Below are 24,353 nucleotides of genomic sequence, written 5' to 3'. Positions count from 1 at the left end.
CCCTGAACCCAAAAGGATGGGTGATGCTTCAGAATAAAATGAGGTCGAGAATCTCTCATCCCATGGCTTGTTTTTCAACAGCTATTCCATTCAAAGAACTGGAATACCTAAAGTACTTTGGATAGTACCCAGCCATTATAATTCCAGAAAATTTTAGGCAGATTTAAGTGCACCTGAAAAATTAAAGATTGTACAAGACTAGCCTAAGAGTATTTAGGGGTTTGCTTGTTTTTTAAAAACAGGGTCAGATTAAGGGTGCAAAACAATATACATTCCTAGCCAGGAGTACCTAATATACTATGTAATGACGACACCTTGGTAAGCAACTCATTGTACAAGCACCACTTTAAGAAGGTGATGGAGAGGGGAGCTGCCAACACTTCTGGTTATCAGTCACATGGCTCTCTTGCATCAAAGTTCACATTTAAGACACTGGGTGGTACTCTTTAGGGGGCCAGATTTGGCCCACTTGCTGCAAGAGCTTTGGCCATATAAATTAACTCCCCTGGCTGTTCCTGCCTTTGATCCCTTATGTAAGCAACACATACATGCACACACTTTTATGCATTTCCTGTGTAGAAACAGCTGCCACTGCAATCATTCCCTATTTGAACTGTGAGCTCCAGCCCGAAGCACTCAAGAAACTAGCCAGACTTGTGGGAAGCCTTAAAGCATAGGTTTGCATTAGCTACTGATACCCCTGGCAAATACAGTATCCCATCATTTAATAAACCCAAGACTTTGAATTAACAGGGACAGGAAAAAGAGTGGAGTAACATAAAACTGGAAAGTCTGGTTGAAAGCTGCCATTATTTGCCCTGGAAGTTAATTGAGCACACTCTATTCCTACATCTGTATGGTGAATTTTCTCTAGAAAATTGTGACACTCGTATCTGACTTACAGCCTGGTCTACTGCCCACCCCCAGGCAAGAACATATACTGAATATACTAATGATTTGATCCTATCCCTGGCTATAGAAAGGCTAGTTCGAATAAGAGAATTATAAATCTGTAGGTCAGTGACCAAGAGAGTATTTTGCCATTTACTTTAATGATGTGTGCACATGGAGCAGAGATTATCACTTAGGTACTCTGGGCGATGACAGCTCACACATCTCATAGAATTGAATCATAGAGTTGGAAGGGACCACCAGGGTCATCTAGTCCAACCCCCTGCACAATGCAGGAAATTCTCCCCCCCACACACAGTGACCCATACTTCATGTCCAGAAGATGGCCAGGGTGCCCTCCCTCTCATGATCTGCCTAAGGTTATAGAATCAGCATTGCTGACAGATGGCCATCTAGCCTCTTCTTAAAAACCTTCAGGGAAGTTTACCACCTCCCGAGGAAGCCTGTTCCACTGAGGAACTGCTCTGTTAGAAAATTCTTTTGATTTAATTTCAACCCGTTGGTTCTGGTCTGACCTTCTAAACTGAAATGCACCAATAAGGGCTGTACCATTTTGATTTAGTTGTCAAGGGAGCAGCAAAAGTAACTGCTCAACTGAGGCTTGCAAACACACTCCGCTGATGCTGCCTGTGTTGTCCTAAGGCCAATGTGCTAATATCAGGACAAGTGATGGATTATGGTTGTGGCAACCAATCAGAGGCTGAGAAGAGGTAGGACAATGGCATGTGAAGATGCAGAAGCTGAGTTGGTCAGCAGTAGCAAATGGGGTCTCCAAATACTGACCATTTTCACACCGACTAAGAGTAAGAAGGCAGTCAATCCATTCCAATCCTTTACTTGAAAACAGCTTCCATGCAGAGTTGTTCAGATTAACTGTTGATGTCTGAGCTAGCTCCCCTGGCCTTCTCCCAGCCAAGGGAAGAGGAAAAGTTTTCGCTACAGGACAGTTATTTTGACCAACAATGTGTTCTCACCTGAACATTACAGTAAATGAGTCCTATATAAGAGAACTGCTAACAAAAAAAACTGTACACAAGTTTACAAACATATTAACATATAAATAACGGGAAGCTTCCTGCCAGGAGAACTTCCCCAGTAGTCTTTTTTGCTTGAGACTAACACTGGAAGGGGAAAGCCAGTCCCTTTCCTCAAGCATCACAGGGGTTGGTTTGTAAATTTTTGTTTCTGTTGTCAGTGCCTCTGGCTTCAAGTGAGCAGTCTGTGCAAATCAGACACCTCCCCTTGCCCTCCAGGAAGGTGCCTGTGGGGCTAAGGCCTCAGTTAGCCAGTCATCGCTCTGGTCCAAGCTCCTGCTGGAAGACTCGCTTCTTCTCTCGACAGTGCTTCTTGTGAGCTGGCCAGTCTTTCTGCTGGCACTGCGAGCCGCAGTACCGTGCAACCTGGCACCGCCCACAGATGTTAAATTCACGTAACTAAAGAGAGGAGCACATGACAATAATCAGTATCACTTGCGGAAAGAACCAATCTCAAAACAGCCAACCAAAATTTCCAAGGCAGAACATATTCTACATTTCTCAGACTACAAAAATTATAGTATTTGGCATAGATTCTAAATTATAGCAAGGTTGGGTGTCCCATAGATCCTTTGCGCTAAAGGTGGCACTTTCTTCTAGCACAAGGAGCCTTGCACTCCACCAAGTGTCTTGCATAAGCTCAATGCTCCTACAACAGTGGTAAGTGCCAGTTAGCAAAATGGACCCCATATACTCATGAAGACTATCTGCATTTTGTTCAATGATGTGGTATGCTACATTTCCTTACCTGACAACCTAGTCATGACACATGTCCAATATAACCTCTACCTTCCCAACCTTTGTCTGCAACAGCATTCGAAATTGCACTCAGAGAAAAGCAGTCAGACTTAGCAGCCTTATTTTGCAGACAAACCTTTTCAGATTCCCTCCATGCAGTCATTTAACAAGAACTAAACTGCTGCTATAGGGTTAGTGGTCTTGCCTCCCATGTGAGAAGTAAAATAGCAGGCTAGGAAAGAAGGCTTTGGGCCTACTGACACAACTGTATCTAGACCATACTGAGGGCCAGGAGGAAAGATTACTCACAGAGAAGTCACTTGTATGCAGAATAGAAGCCACCCTTACAGAAGAACTGTTTGACTTATGCTAAATAAGCATGGATAAATTTCTAGCAGGATAATACAAAGATTCCATCAGCTATAGCTAGGAACATTTTTTTATTTAGGCAAATCAAGGCCAAGAAGCAAACAAACAGTCAGCACAACAGCAACAGTCTTATCCACAACTCACTTTGGGTTTTGAACACACCTGTTTCTCAATCATCGTGCAGGGAGGGTAGTGACATTCATAGTATGTGCACGAGTTCTCCTCTTCTTCCACAACATCCCCATTAGCATTATAATAGCGTGTCACGTTCAGCACAGGAAACTGCTCCTCTATGGGGTCTGTGGGAAGCTGCTGTATTGCCAGCCAATATAAGCTTTGTTCCCTTCCAACAAAACCAACAAGTTAAGCATTGATTCAGCAAGTGCACACGATTGTTAGAGACATTAAAATGTAATACCTTGCAACAACAACAAAAAGGGACAGTGACACGAGATCTCACTGACACCGAGGACTGAACACTTTCACAGAATGAGATGCTTCTCTTCTAAAAGGGCTGAGTGGGGAAACTCAAATTTAGTCATCCTAATGGAGCTTTGGTAGCAGGGAGGAGACATCAGACAGGCTTTCCCAACAGAATAACTACTGTGTTTTGTTTAATCCATTCTCTGCCTTCCAAAGGTTCCATTCATCCCAAATGCTAATGGAGAGGCACAAAAATATACACATTTTTTTTCCTTTGCTGCTAAACAAACCTTCTTGAAAAAGCTTTGATGGTTGACATCTAAACACAAATTTTAGGACTTTGATTCAAAAAGCAACCAACTCGCCATATAATCTTTCTTTTTGCTTTGTTTGAACACTTATGGGTGAAAATGTTTTCACAGGTGATGTGCTCTACCTACTTCAGGCATCCATTTGCAATCAGACAAACTGCTTAATGGCATACTCTCTGAACTACTCACCTTGGCCATTTAAACAGAATTTAAAACAAAGCCTTTACAAAAGCTCTACACTCACTCTTTTGCCCAGACCTTAAAAGGAGCTGGGGGAAAAGATTGCTCTAAGCAAGTGAAGAGTAGCATTGTTACTTCCTCCAGGTGCAAAAACAAAACAAACATAGCCCCAAGGGCTGAGGGACTTCCAGTGGAATCACTCGACTCTTCTATGATAATTCTCACTTGTTCAGGACATACCTTTGTTTACTAGAAATTTCTTCAGCTTTGGGTCTCCAGCCCCATGGAACCAATCGCAGGTTATCTAGACGGTTGTCCACTGTCACTGCATTGAGATGCACCACCTGAAACCCTGGAGCAATGCCTCCCCGATGTCTCTCCCTGAAAGTGATGACAAGCACAGTGCATAGATACTTTGCGCAGGCAACTAATTTAGAAAGTTAACTGTGGAAACCAGTGGTTTTCCAGTGCCATACTCCCACCCTCCTGCCTGTCTCTTCCCCAATCTTCTTGTGTATGTGGGCAAGGTTCAGGGGATGTGAGGAAGCCAGAGAGGGGTGGTAACCAGTCTCTAGTTGCTCAAGATTGCTAGGAAGGTGGGAGAGAGAGGTAAGAGAAAGAAGACAGGCAGGAAGAGATGGTACAGCACAGGTCATCTAAGATACTATGGTTCAGAGGACATTTCAAGCAGCTGCTTACGCATTCCCATTCAGATTATATATAAAAGTTTCTTATGTCAGCTTTTGGGACCCATTAATTCTCAAAGTCTTAAAGAGGAGGAAAATCAATGGTTTTTCAAGAACGCAATACAATTTGTTAAGAATGCAATACAAGGGAAGGGAACACTTAAGTACAACACAGATCTTGCTTCCTCCCTTTACACATTATAAAGCCCAGCTCCAAAGATACAGGGGCACTTCTCTTCAGAAATCTATAATGCATGTCATCTGCACAGCAGCACCTACCAGAGAAGCTCATGTAGCAGGCGTCCAGATCCTCTTCCTCGGTTTTTGTCAAACGCATAAGCAAATATTTTAGCACCATTTCCATCAGCGTCTACCTCCATCCGAGCCTGACGACAGAAAGTACAGTTAGAGAGGAAGTGGGAGACAGAGGGAAAGGAACCTAAAAGTATTTCACTGGAAGGACTTTGCCTCAGGAACTCTGCTTCCTTGATTAGAGTATGGCAGCTCACTACAGTTACTCTGAACCAACTGAGAGCTCAGAACAAGCTTCAAGGCACTTTCCTGAAGGGAAAAACACTATATTTCTTGCCTTATAAAGGATTCCCCATCTCCAAACTACCATGCCTAGAAAGCTGATTTGATTCCTTTATCTATTACACTGATCTCCTGCCTTTTTCACCCATGTAACTTAAACCAGCATACACAGTTTTTTCCCCAGAAATCACCGACCCAGACACAGAAGAGACCCATACCTGTTTAGCTTCAGCAAGTTGCTGGATTATATACCCTCTAACCATGCCCTGGGACAAAATGCAATGGAAGTTGCCCGCTTCCCCCAACAACATTCAAGATATTTGAGGCTAAGAAAAAAATTAAGTGTAAATAAAAATCCTAATATGAAATGATGAACTCTGACCATGAAAGCCTTCGGCAATATCCTAATATGAAAGCTTATCAGTTTTGCAACTATTTGACTGTTAGACTAGAAAAAACTTTTTTACACTTTTGCAATTAAGTTGTTGACCTCAAGCAGGTCTCTAGAGGCACCATATAAATGTTCCAAATAAATAAAAATTCTAATGCAGGTCTTCTTCTGTTACTTATATAACCTTACTCAAGTTTTAGATAATAGGTACAAGCTTGGGGTTGCTTCTAGGTGCCCATCTCCTCTCAAGATAGGATATCCGTCTTTCCCCACCTGCCCTGGCGCAATTATTACTCAAAATGAATGGGACCCTGATAAACTTCCTTTCAGAAGTGTGACAAAAAGTGATTTGCATTAAGAGGGAAGTGACTACTTTCTACAATTAGTATAAATAGGGGCTATTTTAAAATCTGGTCTAGAAAACTGGGCAGCTCCTGGAGATCTGAGTTTAAATTACACACTGTGTTGCTTTGGGGCAAATCATCATCTTCCAACCACCCATCCATTATAAATGGGATGACCAATACAGATTTTAAAGCATTTTCAATAGCCATCTATACAGTTACAGAGATCTATAATTTAAAGCATATTGGATGTGCTCAGAAGGCAGAAGATACACATCCCCTTTCCAAGGAGCTACACTGAAGGGCTAAGGAAAAGAAGCAGGCCAATGATATCCACTGTACTGTGTAATGAGGACTGGAAAGGATGGAGAACAACATGGTGGTGGAGGAGCAAATAAAGTCAACTGAGAGTCATAATCAGAAACCAGCTTCGAAGGAAGCACATTAGAAAAAGCAAATGGGAAGGGAGTTAGATCATGTCCTTCCCACTCCCAAGTGTCTTCAGCCAAATCCTGTTGCCATGGATACTGCTAATTCCTATCTCATCTTTTAGGTTCCCACCTATTCTAGTGGGATGGGGGAAGGTAGAGGCTGATGGAACCCCTCAGAAGGCTAGATTTTACTTCGGGAGCACCAGTTGCTACTGCTTAATCCACAGTGACTGGAGAGGGGCAGCAATATAGCAAAAAAGAAAGCCATGCTATCAACATGACAGGGATGGAGGCTTACCTCAAAAGAGTAACTCTCTACGAGCGGAATGTCTTGCTCATCTATCAGCGTGTATTTTGTCTGAAATTATAAAGGTAATTAAAAGTGAAACACACTATAAAGAAGACAAGTTAACCAGCACTTACCCCTGCCCTTCTCATTCATTTCACCACAACACTAAACTATTCCAGGGAATGGGATGTTCACCAAGGAGCTTGACACATGGAGATGAGAATTTCTGTACAAGCCCAACGGCATAACCTGGTCTAATCCAAAGAAAGCTGGGCAAGTAATGAGCCTCATCTGCTTGTATCTGCCAAACAGCCCATCAGAAAAGCATCTAGTTTTGCTGGAGGGCCACTTTGGGAAAGGAGAGGGAAGATGGACCAAAGACCCCAAGTTGTCTGCTGCCACATCTTATCGCTGAAACTTCCCAGCCCTTTGCAACCTTCTTTGACTCTGAGATGGCAGTTGGAGGGAGACAGTGCATTTTTGCTTAGGGGCCAACAATGGCATCGGAAGCTGATTTCTGATTCAAAACGCCACAAGGAAATTTTGCTACAAACATCCATAATAAAGCTATCACTCTGGAAATGATGAAATTACCCAATGCTAGGACACTGCTTAGAAACAATATTTAGCATTCATACAGCACTTTCAGTGTTCAGCACATGTTATCTTGTGACCTGTGAGATAGGCCAGCTTTACCACCAAATTTCAACTGAAGACTTCACAGATCCCTTTTCACTCTCTTTATTACTATGCTCTGCTACCTCTTAAGTGAGAAAAACTCAGCAATTTTTACAGCCATGTATGCCATTCCCCCATATTGCAGCCAGGGGAGGGACAGAGAAAAAGAGACTAGCCTGTCCATCTTCTAGACAAGATGAGACTTGAATACAGAGCTTCCCAGTTCAGGAGCCTGCTTCCCCAAAAAAGCACCTCTCGTCTTAGCAACCTAATTATGAGCTACAGAGAAGCCTTCAGGAAGAAAGAAATGACAGCTACAGGCATCTTCTCCATAGAGGAGCAACCTGCCCATACCCCATCTCCTATAGACCGACCGCCAGGGAGGAGGAGGGGCTCCCCGCTAAAACCAACAGCACCCGAGGGCCGGTTACGTCACAGATGGAGAGGGAGATGCACTGTGTGACGCCACAGACCGCATCACGTGTGCGTGAGGGGGGATGGGCCGAGGGGGCCTCCCGCGCTGGCTCCTCCCCCCTCCCGCTCCGACGGGGCCCCGCCCGCACCTTGCCGGCCACCCGGCCTAGACGTACGATACCCAGCTTGAAGTCGGTCATGGCCTTGGCCTCTCAGGGAAAAAGAGGAGTAAAAATAAAAGGAGGAGAGGAGGGGGAGGGGGAGGGAAGAGGGGAGTCGCAGACGGAGACGCCGCTACCCCTGCCACGCGCCGCCGCCGCCGCCCCGCGCACGCCCGAGGAGGGAAGGGGGCGGGGCCGCACACACCACCGCCGCCGCCAACCCTTCGGGTCGCCAGCCAATCGGAGCGCGAGCCGCACTCCTGCGTCACTCATTACTCGACGGCCGCGCGCGCGCGCGCGAGAGCAGAGCTCGGCGCCGCCGCGATGACGCACGAAAGAAAAAAAAAGGCACGTGAGGAGATGAGGCCGGCCGACGAGTGACGTCACGGCCCCTATGAATTGTTTTTTTTTTTTAATGGGGCAGAGCAGGAGAGTGCCAACGCTCGTCGCTTTCTGGCGCTTCCAAGACTAACAGAAGGTGGCTTTTCATTGCGACGTTCTGTGGCCAGCGTAATATGGTTACTAAAAAAGGTTAAGGTCCCCTGTGCAAGCACCTGACCCATGGGGTGACGTCACATCCCGACGTTTCCTAGGCAGACTTTGCGGGGTGGTTTGCCAGGGCCTTCCCCAGTCATCTTCCCTTTACCCCCAGCAAGCTGGGTCCTCATTTCACCGACCTCGGAAGGATGGAAGGCTGAGTCAACCTTGAGCCGGCTACCTGAAACCGACTTCCGTGGGGATCGAACACAGGTCGTGAGCAGAGCTTGGACTGCAGTACTGCAGTTTACCAATCTGCGCCACGGGGCTCCTAATATTGTTATTGGGATCATACAAATTGCCACACACGTTCCTTTCCGTATGGTTTTAATATGAATATATGTTCAAACATAGGCTCAGCGTGCTGAAAGAATACAGCAAATACGCTAAATTACATCGTAGCTTAGAATTTTGACAAGAATGTTTAAATGTCGGCTTCCCCTTTCAATAACAGTTACTCAGTTCTCTCTTCTGTACTAATATTGTACACGTAGGTCACGTCATGAGACGACAAGAGTCACTGGAAAAGACAGTCATGCTAGGAAAAGTGGAGGGTAGCAGGAAAAGAGGAAAACCCAACAAGAGATGGATGGACTCAATAAAGGAAGCCACAGCCCTCAGTTTGCAAGATCTGAGCAAGGCTGTCAAGGATAGGACATTTTGGAGGACTTTCATTCATAGGGTCGCCATGAGTCAGAAGCGACTTGACAGCACTTAACACACACACACACTTAGGTTTGGGTGTTTATAATCACTCTGCAAAAATATTATATATATTTGTGTATTATATATGCCTGTACGTTTTTTATATTTCCTTACATAGAGAGGTCGCTTTCCCCATAGCGATATGAAGGCCACTGTGCAGCATCCATCATGGCAATTGTCACCACTGGCAGTTGTCTGTTAAACAGAAGGCGGGATGACAAGTGACGTACCGGCCTTGCTGGTGCTGTGTGGCTTAGTCCACAAGCGCCAGTGGGTAGGGAGCGGGCAAGGAGGCATTCCACTCTCAACCTTAATGGAGACCACACTCCTTTTTTAACAAAGTGACCCTAAGAAAGCTCACTCCATGATGTGTCAATTTGGTTGGTCCTAACAAAAGGTATTACATGGATTTCCTTTTTATTTTTTTGCCCCTCTGATGTGCTGGGGTTACACATGTTCTCTGGCCACTCTACCTGTTAAAAGAGCAGCTGGGTTTCCTGCACCCTTCTAATCAAATACCCTCCTAAGAAATTAGCTGGGGCATTATGACCGACTTATTACATGCTTAAATACATGTACTGGGACAAGTTTTTATTTGGTGTAGGGCTTCCTGTAACCAGCTGTCAGAACATCTGAATTTTTCCTTGTACAGATATCCCAAAACATTCTTGGATCCATGAGACCTGGTATATCAACTGGGCACTTTCTCCTTTTACCTTCAGCAGTAGTCATTTCATGTCTTCACCTAGGGGTGTGCATTCAACTAAAACTGAACCAAACCCCCACCCCCAAAAAAATACCTTTATGTATTTTTCAGTGGGCCCTGAATAATGCTATATCTTTTTCTGCATTATTCGGAGACGCTTTGGCAACACCGAGGACCCCAGAGACGGCAGGCGGTGGAAATCCGAATGCTGGGTTCCACGTATTTTTTGGATTTGGGTTTAATAAACTGGGAATTTTCAATTATTCTAAATAGCCAAATCCTTATATTCAGCTGTTTCAGATTTTTTGAACATTTCCAGGTTTGTTAAACCTGAACCCGAAAAATACTGGGAGGGGGGGAAGATGGTGCACAGCCCTAGTCTTCACTATTTTCTGTCAATAATGTGGTGTCATCTGCCTATCTCAAATTGTCAATGTTCCGTCCACCAATTTTGACTCCACCTTCATCTAAATCTAAGCCAGCTTTCCTTATGATATGTTCTGCATATAGGATGAAGAGATAAAATACATCCTTGTCTGACCCCTTTGCCAATTGGAAACCATTCTGTTTTTCCATAATCTGTCCTAACAGTAGCCTCTTCACCAGTATACAGGTTGCACATCAAAACAATCAGATGCTGCAGCACACCCATTACTTTTAAAAACCAACCATAGCTATTCGTTAAAATCTTTGCTGTAATCTATAAAACGCAAGCTAATTGTCTTCTGCAATTCTCTTGTGCTCCCAGAATCAATGTAAATTTGCAATATGATCTCTATGTTGATAGGCTTTCCATGAAGTCTCATTGATATTATTTGGTCAGACTTTACATTATACCTCCTGAATGCCTGTGCCACATCTCTCCTCACTATTAAAGCAACTCTGTTACTTCTGTGATTATAATTCCCTGAGTAAAACACTTTGTAATTTTCTGACTGAAAATGTCCTAATCCAGTGCACTTTAGTCCACTCACTCCCAGGAGTGCAATGTTTAAACATCCCATTTCTCATTTTACAATTTCAAGCTTACCTTGATTCATACTTCTCACATTCATGTTCCTGTTATATGCGTCAAACAACTTTAGACTTTCTTTTTGCATCCATTCACATCAACTGAATGTCCTTTCAGCTTTAGTCCATTAAGAATAGTGCTACTTGTACATGTCCTCAGCTCTTCCCTGTAGCTGAGTACCTTCCAATCTGGAGGTTCTGTCTTCCAGCACTATATCTTTTTTAATTTGGGTTGTCTCATCATAGGATTTTCAGGGTAAAGAGATGGTCAGAAATGGCTTACCATTGCCTTATTCTGTGCAGTACTAACCAGGGTTAGCCAAAGTGGCACAGCCATTGCTATGAAAGATCTTCCACCAGTGTCAGCTTCCATTACTGCTGCTGCTCAGTAGCTACCCTTCAATGATTCCTCTGCCCCCATCACCACTGGAACTGTCCATTCTCTTCTGCTGATGTGGCCATTGATCCCTGAAGGTGGTGGATGCATCTTAATCTGGTGTCTCAGCAGTGACCATTCCGGCTTGTGTGACTCTGCTAGTTTAGCCTCTTGATAGAATCTAGACCCCTTACGGTATTACTCTCAGCTTCACTGACACACCCAAACCCCCTCATCACGTTAAGGTCTTAAGTAACACTCCAGTATACCTGATTTGCTTTAAGACCCCTTCCCCTTTCTTTCATCCATCATCCATCTCCTTTCTTTCTGCCTGGCAATCTTTTAACTCCTTCCTTGTAGCTTACTGTTAGGGAGATAGGAGGCAGCAGGAATTTGAGGGGGAGTACAGTATATTTTGGAATTTTTAATGGGAATTTAAAACAAAAGAGCTTCCAGTCTAAAATGGAATAGTGGGTGGAGAGAGAAGATGGAGGAAAAGATAAACTGCAGGCAGTGTGAGAGGAAAGAACACTAGCCTCAGCCACCAATTAAAGGGCCTAGGGCTCCTGGAAAGTTGCACCCTTTCTCTCCCAAGAAAAATACCAAAGACAAAGGAAGATTAACCAGTTTGGTTGTAGTAGTTCGAGTGTAGGGCTCTGCCGTGAGACACCTGGTTTCAAATCCCCATTCTGACGTGAAGTTTTCTGGGTAACCTTGAGCTGGTCACCCTCTCACAGCCTGACCTACCTGGCAGGGTTGTTGTGAGGATAAATGGGAGAATATCATGTATGCCACCCTGAGATCTTTGAAAGGAAGGGCAGGATAAAAATGCACCACAGATAGATGTCTTGCTCTTTAATGGTGCTCCAAATCTGCTCTCTAAGGTGCCTACCTAACTCTCCCTCAGGTATGAGCTTGAGACTTCAGATGGGGTTGTAACTCATATAAATAAATAATCCTGCCATTCCCTCTTCCCTTTTGTTCTACCATCTTGGGAACCTAGGCACAATAAAGAATGGAACCCAAAGCGGAACACAAGAACCCGGCGATGTCACACAACCTGGGACCGCCATTCCGGATGGACGGAGACAAAGCATGAGTCAACATCGGGGAGCTGCCTCAGGAGCAAGGAGCTGCAGGAATGGACTTCCAGCAGATAAATACCAAGTTTATGGCCCAGCAGTACCTGAACAGCAGGCCGCCAGCAAAATCAAAAAGCGGACCTTTGCTGTACAAGAGGCATGCACAAAAGCAACGGTAAAGCAGAAAGGGCAAGGCTAAGAGCGCCTCATCCTGTAGCAGGCAGGCTGTCCATTGGGAGCTTCATCAGAGTCGCCGTGTGCTGGGTGTCCCCACATTCACAGGCTAGATGGGTGAGCAGCCAAGATGGGCCTTCCCTGTAGTGCAGGGGTGGGGAACCTTTTTTCTGCCAAGGGCCATTTAGATATTTAGAACATCATTCACGGGCCATACAAAATTATCAACTTAAAAATTAGCCTGCTATATTTGGTCAAACATTCAGCCAAGAGGCACAACCGGAGACAGCCCCGAGTATCTGCCATGTCGAGCGACTTGCTTTTGGGCTCTGCCTTTCCCAGCTGGGCCCGAGAGATTCAGGCAGGGCAGCAAACACAAGACACAGTTTGTTGGGCGGTCCTAGCAGCTCCATAGCTAACGACTCTTCTTCAAGGGGGGGGGGAAAGGTTCCCTTTCTCAGCAAGACAAACTCACATCCGCCTTGAATAGAGGCTATTCCTGTCTGCGGGAGGGGGCGGATCGCTGGTCTTAGATCCTTCTGAGCTAGAGATCTGCCAGGACCCACGAAGGGCCAGACCAAAGGATTTCGCGAGCCTTATACGGCCCCCGGGCCTGACGTTCCCCACCCCTGCTGTAGTGGCACCCAAGCTCTGCAACTCCATCCTATCCCAGCTCACCTGGCATCACGTTTACAAGCTTAGCTATGTCAGGCAAAAACATTTTTATTCTCTTAGGCCTTTGATATCCCCCTCCCATTTGGAATTTTATTTTCAGGTTGCTTGTTTTTATCCCATGGTTTTTTTAAAGAGACTTCCTGGTGGTTGCTTTTAGGATTTTAGGAAGTGTTTCCTCTATTGATGCTCTTTATAAATTGATCTGTTGCATTTTTAATCCTTTTAAGATATTGTTTTATTATTTTACTGTTGTTTTTTAAATCTGCCTAGCACATATTTGAGTGGAGAGGCAGGGTATAAATATTTGAATTTTAAAAGGCAATAAGTGGGTTACAAGCTGAGCTGGAAAATCCAAATCTCCCCCACTTGTCTAGATAAATATAATTGAGCATTTTCTTACTCTTTAATATTACACCAAAATCTGTCCCTTGAGACAACGACATCACCTGCCTCTGGCTAAGGCCAGAGAAGCAGGGCTTTTGGGGGATGCAGTAACTTTCATTCAAGACAAAATGATAATTTCAGGATTGCTGTTGTCACAGGGTGTCTGTTGTGGGGAGGGGAAGGGAGGGTGACCGTAAGCCAGTTTGATTCTGCCTTAAGTGGTAGAGTAAGTCGGCATATAAACATCAACTCTTCTTCTTCTAGCAGAATGGGAGACGTCAACCTCAAAACATAACTTTTCCCTCCCATATTTTCTTTAAACACCTTCACTTGAGGAAGAGTTCCAAGCGAGTCCGCTTTCAGCATCCTAAACCCAAAAAAAGCCCAGCCCTCCCCACCCACCCCAGCTATCTTTTCTTCTTCTTCTCCCACCTCTATTTGTTCGATGGTTTCCTGATATTCTTTCTCCTGGCTCTTGAAGAGTGATTCTGTGTCCTTGATCACTTTCTCCAAACTGTAAGTGGCCGCTGTGTCCCCTTTTGCGTGGGAGAACAAAGACTATACCCCCTTGTGAAATAAAAACTACATTCTCTGCCCACTTAGGGTGGGCAACTTTTAAACTGGTCTCTCTAGCTGTGCTTTTAATATCAATCTGATCTGCAAGTAATTTCCAGGTGATGTTTGCATCAGGAAAGTCCAGATGACCTTCATGCCAGGAAAAGCTTCAACTGCTGCCCATTTCCACCTGACGTGTCATTCCCCCACACACACTGTTCAGTTGACAATTGAATCACTACTACTGCGTAACCACAGGCAGCCTCAAAACTTTAAGGATAGCATCTTTCATTTCATATATTTATGAAATCTCTGCCTGCTCAGTGTACTAAACAATTCCTGCTTGATAGCGTACATGGAAAACAGCCTACACATTTAGGGAAGATGGGTAGAGCAATAAGGTTGTAGCCAGCCTTCTTCATTAGGTGGAACTTTTTTTTAAAAAGGCATGAAAAAAACAGTGATTTCCTCACAGCCAGCGTTAGCTTTGAAAACTGTTGCCAAACAGTATTTAACACGGTTACCATCAAAAGCATCTAAGTTATTTTTTTTAAAAGTTCAGAAGCTTTTACCTGCTCGTAATGAGCACATTCCTTAAATACTCAAGGAAGTTGATATTGATTTTCTTCATTTATAGTCTGCCTTTCTTGCGGAAACTCAAGGCAGATTACAACTAAAAATAATGCAGTAAGAACAATGTAATATATACAACCAACAGTTACTTCTTGTGTCTACATATCACCATGGGTAGCTGTGTTAGTCTGTCTGTAGCAGCAGAAAAGAGCAAGAGTCCAGTGGCACCTTAAAGACTAACAACATTTCTGGCAGGTATCTGAAGAAGTGAGCTGTGACTCAAAAGCTCATACCCTGCCAGAAATTTTGCTAGTCTTTAAAGTGCTGCTGGACTCTTGCTCTTTTCTATTGTTACACCTAGTTACCCCGCCCCACTTTAAGCACTCTAATGTTGGGTGGGCAGATCTGGGTGGGTCAGGTTGGTGAAGTCTGGAGTATCATCTGGGGAAGGGATGTGGCTCACTAGTTAAGCATCTGATTTACTTACAAAAGGACCCAGGTTCAATCTCCGGTAAAAGGGTCAGGTCATCACAGGTGATATGAAAGACCTGAACCCTAAGACCCTGGAGAGCTGCTGACCTATGTAGATTCATGCTCTGATTCAGAATAATGATTTTTTTCCAGACAAATAACCTGTGCTGTAAATAGATAATGCTAAAATGAACACCCAGCACGAGGCTCAATCAATATATTACAACACCATTCAGTGAGCTGAAAGCCTGTATATTAATACATTTAATGATTAAATCCATAAATCTAGTACCTAACTAACTAACTAAGGTAAGGCACACTTTGCCAAAATAAATATACATAAAGCCAACCGGCTACGCGCCAAAAATTCCATCCCAAAGGACGTTTACAACCGAAGCACTGTATAGCACAAACCAGTAGGATTCCAACTTCATAGAAACACAAATGCAAAGGAGCAGAGTTTCACAAGTGAGGTGGAGCGAAGAACTTATCGGTATCCCAAGGATTGGACTCCACCATCAAAGGCAAGAATGTGTGATCAATCTGTAAGCACGTTTTGATGCTTCTTCAGCTTGCCATTTCTATGTTCACCTGATAGCATTCCACCCTGGATTGTATTGGATGCTGCCAGTGAATCACCTTCCTCGCTGTTATACAAATTATTATATAAGTCTGAGATACTAACAATTATATATTCAAAATACACAACATAAAATGACAAACGCTATACAATCTCAATATATAATATTTTAAAGAAGCCACTTGGCTATCATATAGATCTATGTACTATGTATATCCCACATATAAATCATTCAACCATCTTACTAAATATGTTTCCTATATATTGATTGAGCCTCATGCTGGGTGTTCGTTTTAGCTGATTCAGAATAAAGCAGAGTCATGTATTGGGTACCAGTTGCCACTGATTTTCCTCCTTTTCTTTAAATGGAAGCTATTGGACAACACATTTAAATACCTGGGTTTTTAAAATTACTTCTGAGGTTGGGCAAACGAGTACTGCAAGTGGGGCAGTGGTAACAGCCCTGCAGTGTAGGCCCATGGCGGGCTCTTCACCCAGTCTCTAGCCACCAGAGATTGCTCAGCCTCACTCACCGTAGGCACCATGTCCCTTTCCCTCCTCTCACAAACTGTATGTATTTGGTTTCCAGGGATCACCAGAAAAGACTGCCCAACACAACTCCGCTCTTCCCAAACATTCACTCTGGAGCGCGCACCTGTAAGTAGGAAGGAAGCCCGTCAGAGGCACTGTTTTGGGGCAGTCGATGGGGAACCCAAAGGCACATTCTCAGTGTATTCATTTACCTTATTTTTAGAGCAAATAATCTCTCTATATTGTCGAAGGCTTTCACGGTCAGAGTTCATTGGTTCTTGTAGGTTATCCGGGCTGTGTAACCGTGGTCTTGGAATTTTCTTTCCTGACGTTTCGCCAGCAACTGTGGCAGGCATCTTCAGAGTAGTAACACTGAAGGACAGTGTCTCTCAGTGTCAAGGGTGTAGGAAGAGTAATATATAGTCAGAAAGGGGTTGGGTTTGAGCTGAGTATTGTCCTGCAAAAGTATTGTCCTGTAAGTATCAAGATAATGTGCTAATGAGGGTATGGTATGTTAATATGGAACCATTGTATCCTGAAGTGATCTGTTAATGTGTGTAATCCAAAACTAATCTGTATGGCTATTGTTGAATGTTGTCTTTGTCTGGAGGTTTTTCAGGGCAGGATGGCCTCTCCTCCATTTTACCCTCAGAACAGCCTGGTCACATACATGATGCTGAGAGGCCCAAGGTCACCCAGCAAGCTTCACGGTAGAGCGGGATCTGAACCTGGATCTCCGAGATCCTAGTCTGAGACTCTGTCCCTGGTCAAGCCAATTGTAGAAACATTTTGAGATGCTCAGGGACTGAAAAAAGTCAAGCAAAAGGGGGGAAAATCCTGGGTCACTGTAAAGAATAACAGATTTAGTCTAGCAGAAGCTTTTGTGGGCTACGGTGACCCCTCATCACACACAGAGAGGGGGGAAGTGTGGATAGAAAGGCCATGATATGGGAAAGGTTGGTAGTATTAAGCTACTTAACATAACTTATGAGGCTACATTACCACCAAATATGTGTGTCCTGAATAGTCATTGGGGTTAGCTTATATAGTTCAAAGTTTTGCGCCAAAATAGCACTTGCTGCACCTTTTAGGCTTTTAATTCCACTATCTATAGTCTCAAGAGATGGATTGACTCAATAAAGGAAGCCACAGCCCTCAGTCTGCAAGATCTGAGCAAGGCTGTCAAAGATAGGACAATTTGGAGGACTTTGATTCATAGGGTCGGAAGCGACTTGATGGCACTTAATACTCATGCACATCTATAGTCTCTATGTGTTATATTCTGATTTAGAATTAACGTCATGTATCTGACAAAATAAGCTCTACACCACTGGTCTTCATCAGAACCCAGGGAGCTTAAGCCACATGACAGAAGCCATGTGGCATCACAGTCGCATGACAGGAAAAGGGAGCCAGAAATTTAATTTCACCGCTGTCAAGGCTATTTCCATGAGCAGTGGACCAAACAGGTGGGGTCAGGAATCACAAGCCAAGCACTAGGAAGGGTAGCCTAGTGAGGAACTATCCAATGGTCACAAAGGAATCCTTTCCAGACCTGTGTAATGATGATCCCACCTTGCCACTTACACTGATCAATGCCACACGTGTGCAAGGCGAGGCAGTCACTACGACACCCTTACTGTCTAAGTAGCAGTTCCTTCCAAGATATAGCAAAAGGGGGGGAGGAGCAGCTCAAATAGAAGCTTGAGACTCAGCAGGAGGGACTCCATGACCCACCACAACCCATGGGTTGAAGACCACTGGCTCTAGACCACAAAAGCAGATGCTACGTTTAGACTGTAAGTTGCCACAAACTCCTTTCAATTTTTGCTGCAACACAGGCTATCCTAAAGATAAAGCACCGGGTCATTCCTGACCCATGGGGTGACGTCACATCCCAATGTTTACTAGGCAGACTGTGTTTATGGGGTGGTTGGCCATTGCCTTCCCCAGTCATCTACACTTTACCCCCAGCAAGCTGGGTACTCATTTTATCAACCTCGGACAGAAGGCTGAGTCAAACTTGAGCCTGCTACCTGAAACCAACTTCCATCGGGATCGAACTCAGGACGTGAGCAGAGCTTGGACTGCAGTACTGCAGCTTACCACTCTGCGCCACAGGGCTATCCTACCAAGTGTTAAACAGCATTCCAAAGGTGTCATAAGGCTTCATCATCGGGAAAAGTTAAAAACAAACACACACTTTAAAAAGATTAAAAATGAAATACAGTAGGAGCTAGCATCTTTGACTTTTTGCATTTAATCCCACCCAGTACACCAACCTTGTAAGATGGGCTAGGCTGAGAGATACTATTTGAGCTGAGGTCAACCAGTGAAATTAAAGGGTGGATTTGAATTTAGGTCCTTCCAATCTGGAACTGCTTTCAAAACACCCTATTGGCTTTTGGGCCCAGGACTTCTCAGTGATGGACCCCCTCTTATGAGTATTCTCATTTTATTTCACACTAAACCTACACAGTCTCCCTCCTCAGGGATATTCTTTTGCCTCCTTCTATTACTATCTTCTGCCAGGAGGTGAAGACTTTTTTTTGGTTGGTTTGGTGTTCCCTCCATAACCCCTCCTTGCTGCCTTGTGGTTTTACTTGCTGTCCTCTGTTTCTTTTATGTATTCTAGCACTGTTTTTATGGTGTATTGCATTATGCTGTTTTGTTAGCTGCCTTAGTGGCCTAATTGGGCAGAACGGTGGGATAGAGAAGTTGCAAATAAATAGATAATAATTACTAGCAGCATGAGGCATGCAAATGAAAAAGCAACCTCACTTGAATGTCTTCCACGCACCCCTTAACAGCTGCTTTCAAAAGCTTATGAGCAGGCCAATCTCCTGTCTTCCCTGCTTAGCTGGGAATCCTTTCCACCAGACTCCCCAATCCTGTTCCCCCTCTGTATTAAGAATTGCAGCCCCTTTTAATTTTGTGTCACCTTTTGTGCAAAAGTTAAGTTTCTCATGATCTATCCAGGGGCAACTGAGAGATGGCCCCCGCTGACGGTGAACATGGACAGCCCTGGGCCAACGGCCTACTCACCCCCCAGTGTCAACTACAGGGAGACTACTGCTCCATCCTACACCTTTGGATGGAAGACACCTCCTAAAGGTATTGAGGGAGTGAAAATGTCTGCTAGTTACTTAGAATCATAAAATTGGAAGGGACCACCAGGTAATCTAGTCCAACCCCCTGCACAATGCAGGAAATTCACAACTACCCTCCCCCCACACCCCCAGTGACCCCCACTACATGCCCAGAAGATGGCCAAGATGCGCTCCTTCTCATCATCTGCTTAAGGTTATAGAATCAGCATTGCTGACAGATGGCCATCTAACCTTAAAAACCTCCAGGGAAGGACAGCTTACCACCTCCCAAGGAAGCCTGTTCCACTGAGGAACCGCTCTGTTAGAAAATTCTTCCTAATGTCTAAACGGAAACTCCTTTGATTTAATTTCAACCCGTTGGTTCTGGTCCGACCTTCTGGGGCAACAGAAAACAACTCAGCACCCTCCTCTATATGACAGCCCTTCAAGTACTTGAAGATGGTTATCATATCCCCTCTCAGTCTTCTCCTCTTCAGGCTAAACATACCCAGCTCCTTCAACCTTTCCTCATAGGACTTGGTCTCCAGACCTTTCACCATCTTTGTTGCCCTCCTCTGGACACGTTCCAGCTCGTCTTTTCTTAAATTGTGGTGCCCAAAACTGAACACAGTACTCTAGGTGAGGTCTAACTTGCTCAAGGCAACAGCAGTTTGGCGATAGCCCGTGAAATTGCCACCTGCCTGGTCACCTGAGGCAAGGAGAAATGGACACAAGGCTTCCTGACAGGATGAGCTCTGAACACCTAGAGAACAGGTTCTGCTTGTCCTTTGGGCGCCGATGCGTCACGATAGCATGCATTATGGGCAGATTGTGTGCATGTTTTTCAAATGTAAATGGAAGTCTAATTTTGGGAAGTTTCCCAGCATCAGTGGGGGTTAGCACACTCAGCCTTCTAGGGCATTTTTTTAAGTTGGAAAACATTATACAATAATTTCTCATGGTTCCCTACTGCACTCTTCTCCTCCAGCACAGTATTCATGGATTTCCGAAATGTTGCGTGTCTCTCCGCACCTCCAAAATAAAAATGTGACGTCACTAAAACGGAGAATACCTATACACTGCTTTTAAAGGGTTTTTGGATGCGACGGCTAATAAATGGTTGGAAAATGTCTTAACAGCTAAAGGGGCCAAACAATGTGTGAACAGTATTTTTTATAAGATTTTCAGACTTTTAATACATTGCTGGGAATACTCGGTGCGGTAAGCCCGTGTTTGAAGTGGTAGAAAAGCCACATCACTCTTTGGATGATGGATGTGACTCCAGGCCGGGGCTCCTGCTCAAGGCACACACTTGTTCCTGCAGCACCATTCTCTGATGCAGCCTTTCCCCATCTTTTCCATCTCTCCAGAGGGCGGAGGGCGCCGTTCCTGGCAGAAAACCTGGTTCCAGAGCAAGCACCCTTTCACCAGAAAAGTCAATTTTAGCAGCGAGACAAATGTATGTGTCACGAGAGGATGTTTTTGAGCTGAACTCAATCAGATCAGAGGTGGGACAAACAGCCTAGAAATGCAGAGGTGGGGGGGTGTCACTTACCGTGTAGTTTCACACCTGCTAGAACCCTCTCCATGTACTACCATATGGCCCAAATTACTTCAAGATCAAAGCACATGAGGAAATGTCTGGCCATGTGCTGAGCCTCAAAAATGGAAAAGGAAACATTCACCTGTGCCACAGTCCCTTTCCACTCACCACAGTTGCATGAACACTGGACATGGTTCTTCCATAATGGGAAGAGTATCCTCACCCACATCCTTCCAGCCTCCCCAGCTTTAAGTTTTAGGAAGGGGAAGACATCCTTTGTACGAGGGATCTCACAGCTCAATTCTGTGTTTCAGTGGCCGTCTCCATTTCACTACAATCAGTCCCTAAACTCCAAACCAGCCAACAGGCCAAGCAGTCCCAGCTATACCTTTGGACAGAAGGGCACCTTCTCCTTTACCAGCAAAGGTGAGGAGTCATTCTTCCTTGGGTTCCTGCCCTCCATGAAGGCTCTCGATCAGGAACTACCTGTCCTATCCTTCTCTGGGTAGGTAACACCCAAGAGCCTAACTCTGCTGTGCTTGAGCTGACCAGAAACCTCAGCTGCTGCAATTCTGTTTGAGAGACCCCTTTCTGTGCGTTCTAGACACATTTGCGGCATCCTTCTGTGCCCTGAGAACTTTGTATGCTTATCCTCCAACACTGTTCACTTTGGTTCAACATACTTGAAAACTAGACCGATGTCTCTGCATTGGATTTTGATTCCTATGAGCCACTGTGGGGGTGTGTGTGCAATATTTGGCTGGAAAGCATAATTAAGTCTTTATTGGTACACCTAGTAAGCCAGTTGTTTTATCCTGCCAAGCCTCAAGGGTTAGCAGCAAGGCTCCTCTGCCCTACACAAGCCTGATTTCTGATAATACTCTCTGTGAACAAGCCATTGGAGATGTTAAGATCTTCTCCTGAGAAGCTGGCTCCATATTCTAGCTTTTACCTCCTTTCTCAGCACAATGAGAAAATTGCAGCTTTGGTAAACAGCTTTTTAGAACACAGCCAGGGCAAGACTACACCAAAAATCCTTGCAATTACCTGCTCTTTCACAAGTACCTTGCAAAGTAGTCTGTTGGCCATCCCCAAACTATCCTGTGAGTTTAACACATTTAAATCCCACCCTTCCTCCAAGGAGTGTATAGCAGCATACATGGTTTCCCCTTCTTCCTTGTATCCCCACAAGAGGGCAGGAAATGTTAGGATAAGAGAATGTCTACCCCAATTTTATTTAGTGACTTTCAATGACATGTTGGAATTTGAACCCAGCTCTCCCATCTTGGTCCCATACTCTGTCCCTTAAACTCCAGTGGCTTCATAGCTGAACAGGAATTAAGACTTGGAATGTACCCAACCTAAACCCAGCCCCTGCCCTTACACTGGGCATCCCAACCTCGTTGAACCTGTGGGCACTTTTGAAATTTTGAGAGCAGGCAGTGGGCAACATAACAGAGTAGCTGTTATGGGGCACAAGCCAGTCACAGATGAGGGATGTCCCACACTGGTGCTCCCTGCAGAAATGAAGGCAGTGCTTCTTGGGGTTGCCTGAAGCACCTCCTGACAAGCAGAGTGGAGAAAAACCAGGGCTGGGCCTTTGCTCTGGGGAAGAAGCAGATGCCAGGAAACATCAGCAGGCACTTTGCTGGGGGCTGTACTCAGAGCTGCTCTCCTCCTTCACTAGTGCTTCTAGTTGCTTGGGAACACGCCCTTACGCAGAGCTACCCAAGATCATCTTCTAGCAACCACAAAAGCTTGCCAGCTTGGATGGCCTTTTGCCCCTTCTCATCCCCTCCCTCCTTGTTGCAGATGCTCCATATGAACCAGCGGCCAACAGGTACGACACAGTACGCGGCTATAAGCAGGTGCTACAAAGAGCTCCATCCATTATTATCAGCCCTGCACCACAACATGTATACAGGTGGGCAAGCAAAGGTAAGGAATGTTCCCCTCCACCCAGTTGCATGTAAAACATGTGGTTATCCCACTGCACCTCAGCTGTCCTCACAAGAACTCGGGTAAGCAGATTCCAGTGTTGAGACTGAAAAGGGACTACCCTGGGACATGGCCAGCTACGTACTATCTAGAAATGGGGTTTGTGTATGTTACGTGCCACCAAGTTGCTCCCAACTCATGGCGACCCTGTGAATCAAAGTCCTCCAAAATGCCCTATCTTTGACAGCCTTGCTCAGATCTTGCAAACTGAGGGCTGTGGCTTCCTTTATTGAGTCCATCCATCTCTTGTTGGGTCTTCCTCTTTTCCTGCTGCCCTCAACTTTTCCTAGTGACTCTAGTCTTCTCATAATATGAGCAAAGTACGACAGACCCAGTTTAGTCATTTTAGCTTCTAGGATCAGTTCAGGCTTGATCTGATCTATAACCCACTGATTTGTTTTTTTTGGCAAGTCCACGGTATCCATAACACTCTCCAACACATTTCAAAGGAATTTACTTTCTTCCTATCAGCTTTCTTCAATGTCCAGCTTTCGCACCCATACATAGAAATGGGGTTTAGCCCATTTTAATGCACAAAAGGGCCCCCTTGGGAGCATGCCCTTTCACAAAGAACTGCCTAGCACTGCAGAGTGCTTCCATTTGATTAGCTACCAAGGCTGAACTATCATATGCAACAGGGCTTTTTTTGTAGCTCCCGAGGTTTGGAAGATGACACAACTCCCATCTACTTTCGTTACATTCCAGTACCAGGTGGAAATTCTGTTTTGCTGTCTTTCTGGGTTGTTTCATTGCTGCCCAGTACTTTTATGATTTCAGGATCTCAGTTGAAATTCGTACACTTAACTTGAGCAGAAAATTGGAGCCAATTTATTGGAGATGCTAACAGATCCTAATGGCACTTTGAATTATTGTGCAGAATACATACAGTAATGTCAGGGTATAGTCAGAAATAATGAGAAACGGTTGACTAGACACAGATAGTAGAACTGGTATCTGCAACAGGTATTTTTATCGAAACTGGCAGACTGTTTTATGTATTCAGCACCTTAATTGCTCACACATCCATACTGTATTCTCGAGTGGTCATTAAGCAAAAGGTCTTTGTAAGCCCACGCACACCAATTGTTCTGTCTTGCAGAGGGCACACCAGGACCTGGCACTTACAACGTGGAGATGGGGCACACAGCCCGTTTGCCCAGCTCACCGAGCTTCTTCATCCAAGGAGTGAGGAGACCCAAGAAGCATGAAACAGGGCCATTTTCGACACTGTGATGCTGCAGGTGTCCACAAGCAGCACTCTGCTTCTGTTCAATATAGCAGTCAAGGCAGCTCATGTTATGAATACAGCCTGGAATTTATTAAAAACAGAGCACCTTCCCTACTGTCCTTAGTCAGCTAAATGTCTGCATCAGTCACAGGTGTAAGGTGATGGCTGCAAGCTTGGAGGGCTTTAAGAGGGGAGTGGACATATTCATGGAGGAGAGGGGTATTCATGGCTGTTAGTTAG

At 44.7% G+C, this 24,353-nt stretch overlaps 2 protein-coding genes across 3 annotated transcripts; one reads left to right on the top strand and one right to left on the bottom strand.

Moving 5' to 3' along the window:
• Positions 1-1,731: 1,731 nt before the first annotated feature.
• ZMYND19 (zinc finger MYND-type containing 19) lies at positions 1,732-7,975 on the bottom strand. Of its 2 annotated transcripts, none has more exons than XM_056860345.1 (6): positions 7,884-7,975; positions 6,652-6,711; positions 4,933-5,039; positions 4,208-4,348; positions 3,198-3,396; positions 1,732-2,345 (listed from the first exon to the last, which is right to left on the bottom strand). In XM_056860345.1, exons 1-6 carry the CDS (start codon positions 7,932-7,934, stop codon positions 2,202-2,204), a joined length of 702 nt encoding a protein of 233 aa, XP_056716323.1. In that variant the 5' UTR covers positions 7,935-7,975; the 3' UTR covers positions 1,732-2,201. The 2 variants fall into 2 exon arrangements, with proteins under 2 accessions (XP_056716323.1, XP_056716324.1); XM_056860346.1 differs by having other exon boundaries at positions 3,216-3,396.
• A 4,396-nt stretch (positions 7,976-12,371) lies between these two features.
• Positions 12,372-24,118, top strand: STPG3 (sperm-tail PG-rich repeat containing 3). The gene is made up of 7 exons (XM_056860133.1): positions 12,372-12,487; positions 16,314-16,381; positions 19,211-19,369; positions 20,715-20,803; positions 21,202-21,313; positions 22,700-22,825; positions 23,985-24,118. The coding sequence occupies exons 1-7, from the start codon at positions 12,372-12,374 to the stop codon at positions 24,116-24,118; spliced, it is 804 nt and encodes a 267-aa protein (XP_056716111.1).
• Positions 24,119-24,353: the final 235 nt, after the last annotated feature.

The sequence above is a fragment of the Euleptes europaea genome, chromosome 14 (assembly GCF_029931775.1).
Source record: "Euleptes europaea isolate rEulEur1 chromosome 14, rEulEur1.hap1, whole genome shotgun sequence".
Lineage (NCBI taxonomy): Eukaryota > Metazoa > Chordata > Lepidosauria > Squamata > Sphaerodactylidae > Euleptes > Euleptes europaea.
This window is presented reverse-complemented; position numbering and strand designations above follow the sequence as displayed.

Coding starts and splice junctions, on each gene's coding strand:
- STPG3 (XM_056860133.1), top strand. CDS start 12,372: ATGGACTTCCAGCAGATAAATACCAAGTTTATGGCCCAGCAGTACCTG. Junction 20,804..21,201: donor ATTTTAGCAGCGAGACAAAT/GTATGTGTCACG, acceptor TCTGTGTTTCAG/TGGCCGTCTCCATTTCACTA. Junction 22,826..23,984: donor ATACAGGTGGGCAAGCAAAG/GTAAGGAATGTT, acceptor TCTGTCTTGCAG/AGGGCACACCAGGACCTGGC.
- ZMYND19 (XM_056860345.1), bottom strand. CDS start 7,934: ATGACCGACTTCAAGCTGGGTATCGTACGTCTAGGCCGGGTGGCCGGC. Junction 5,040..6,651: donor TAGAGAGTTACTCTTTTGAG/GTAAGCCTCCAT, acceptor TTCTGTCGTCAG/GCTCGGATGGAGGTAGACGC. Junction 3,397..4,207: donor GAAATTTCTAGTAAACAAAG/GTATGTCCTGAA, acceptor TTTTGTTGGAAG/GGAACAAAGCTTATATTGGC.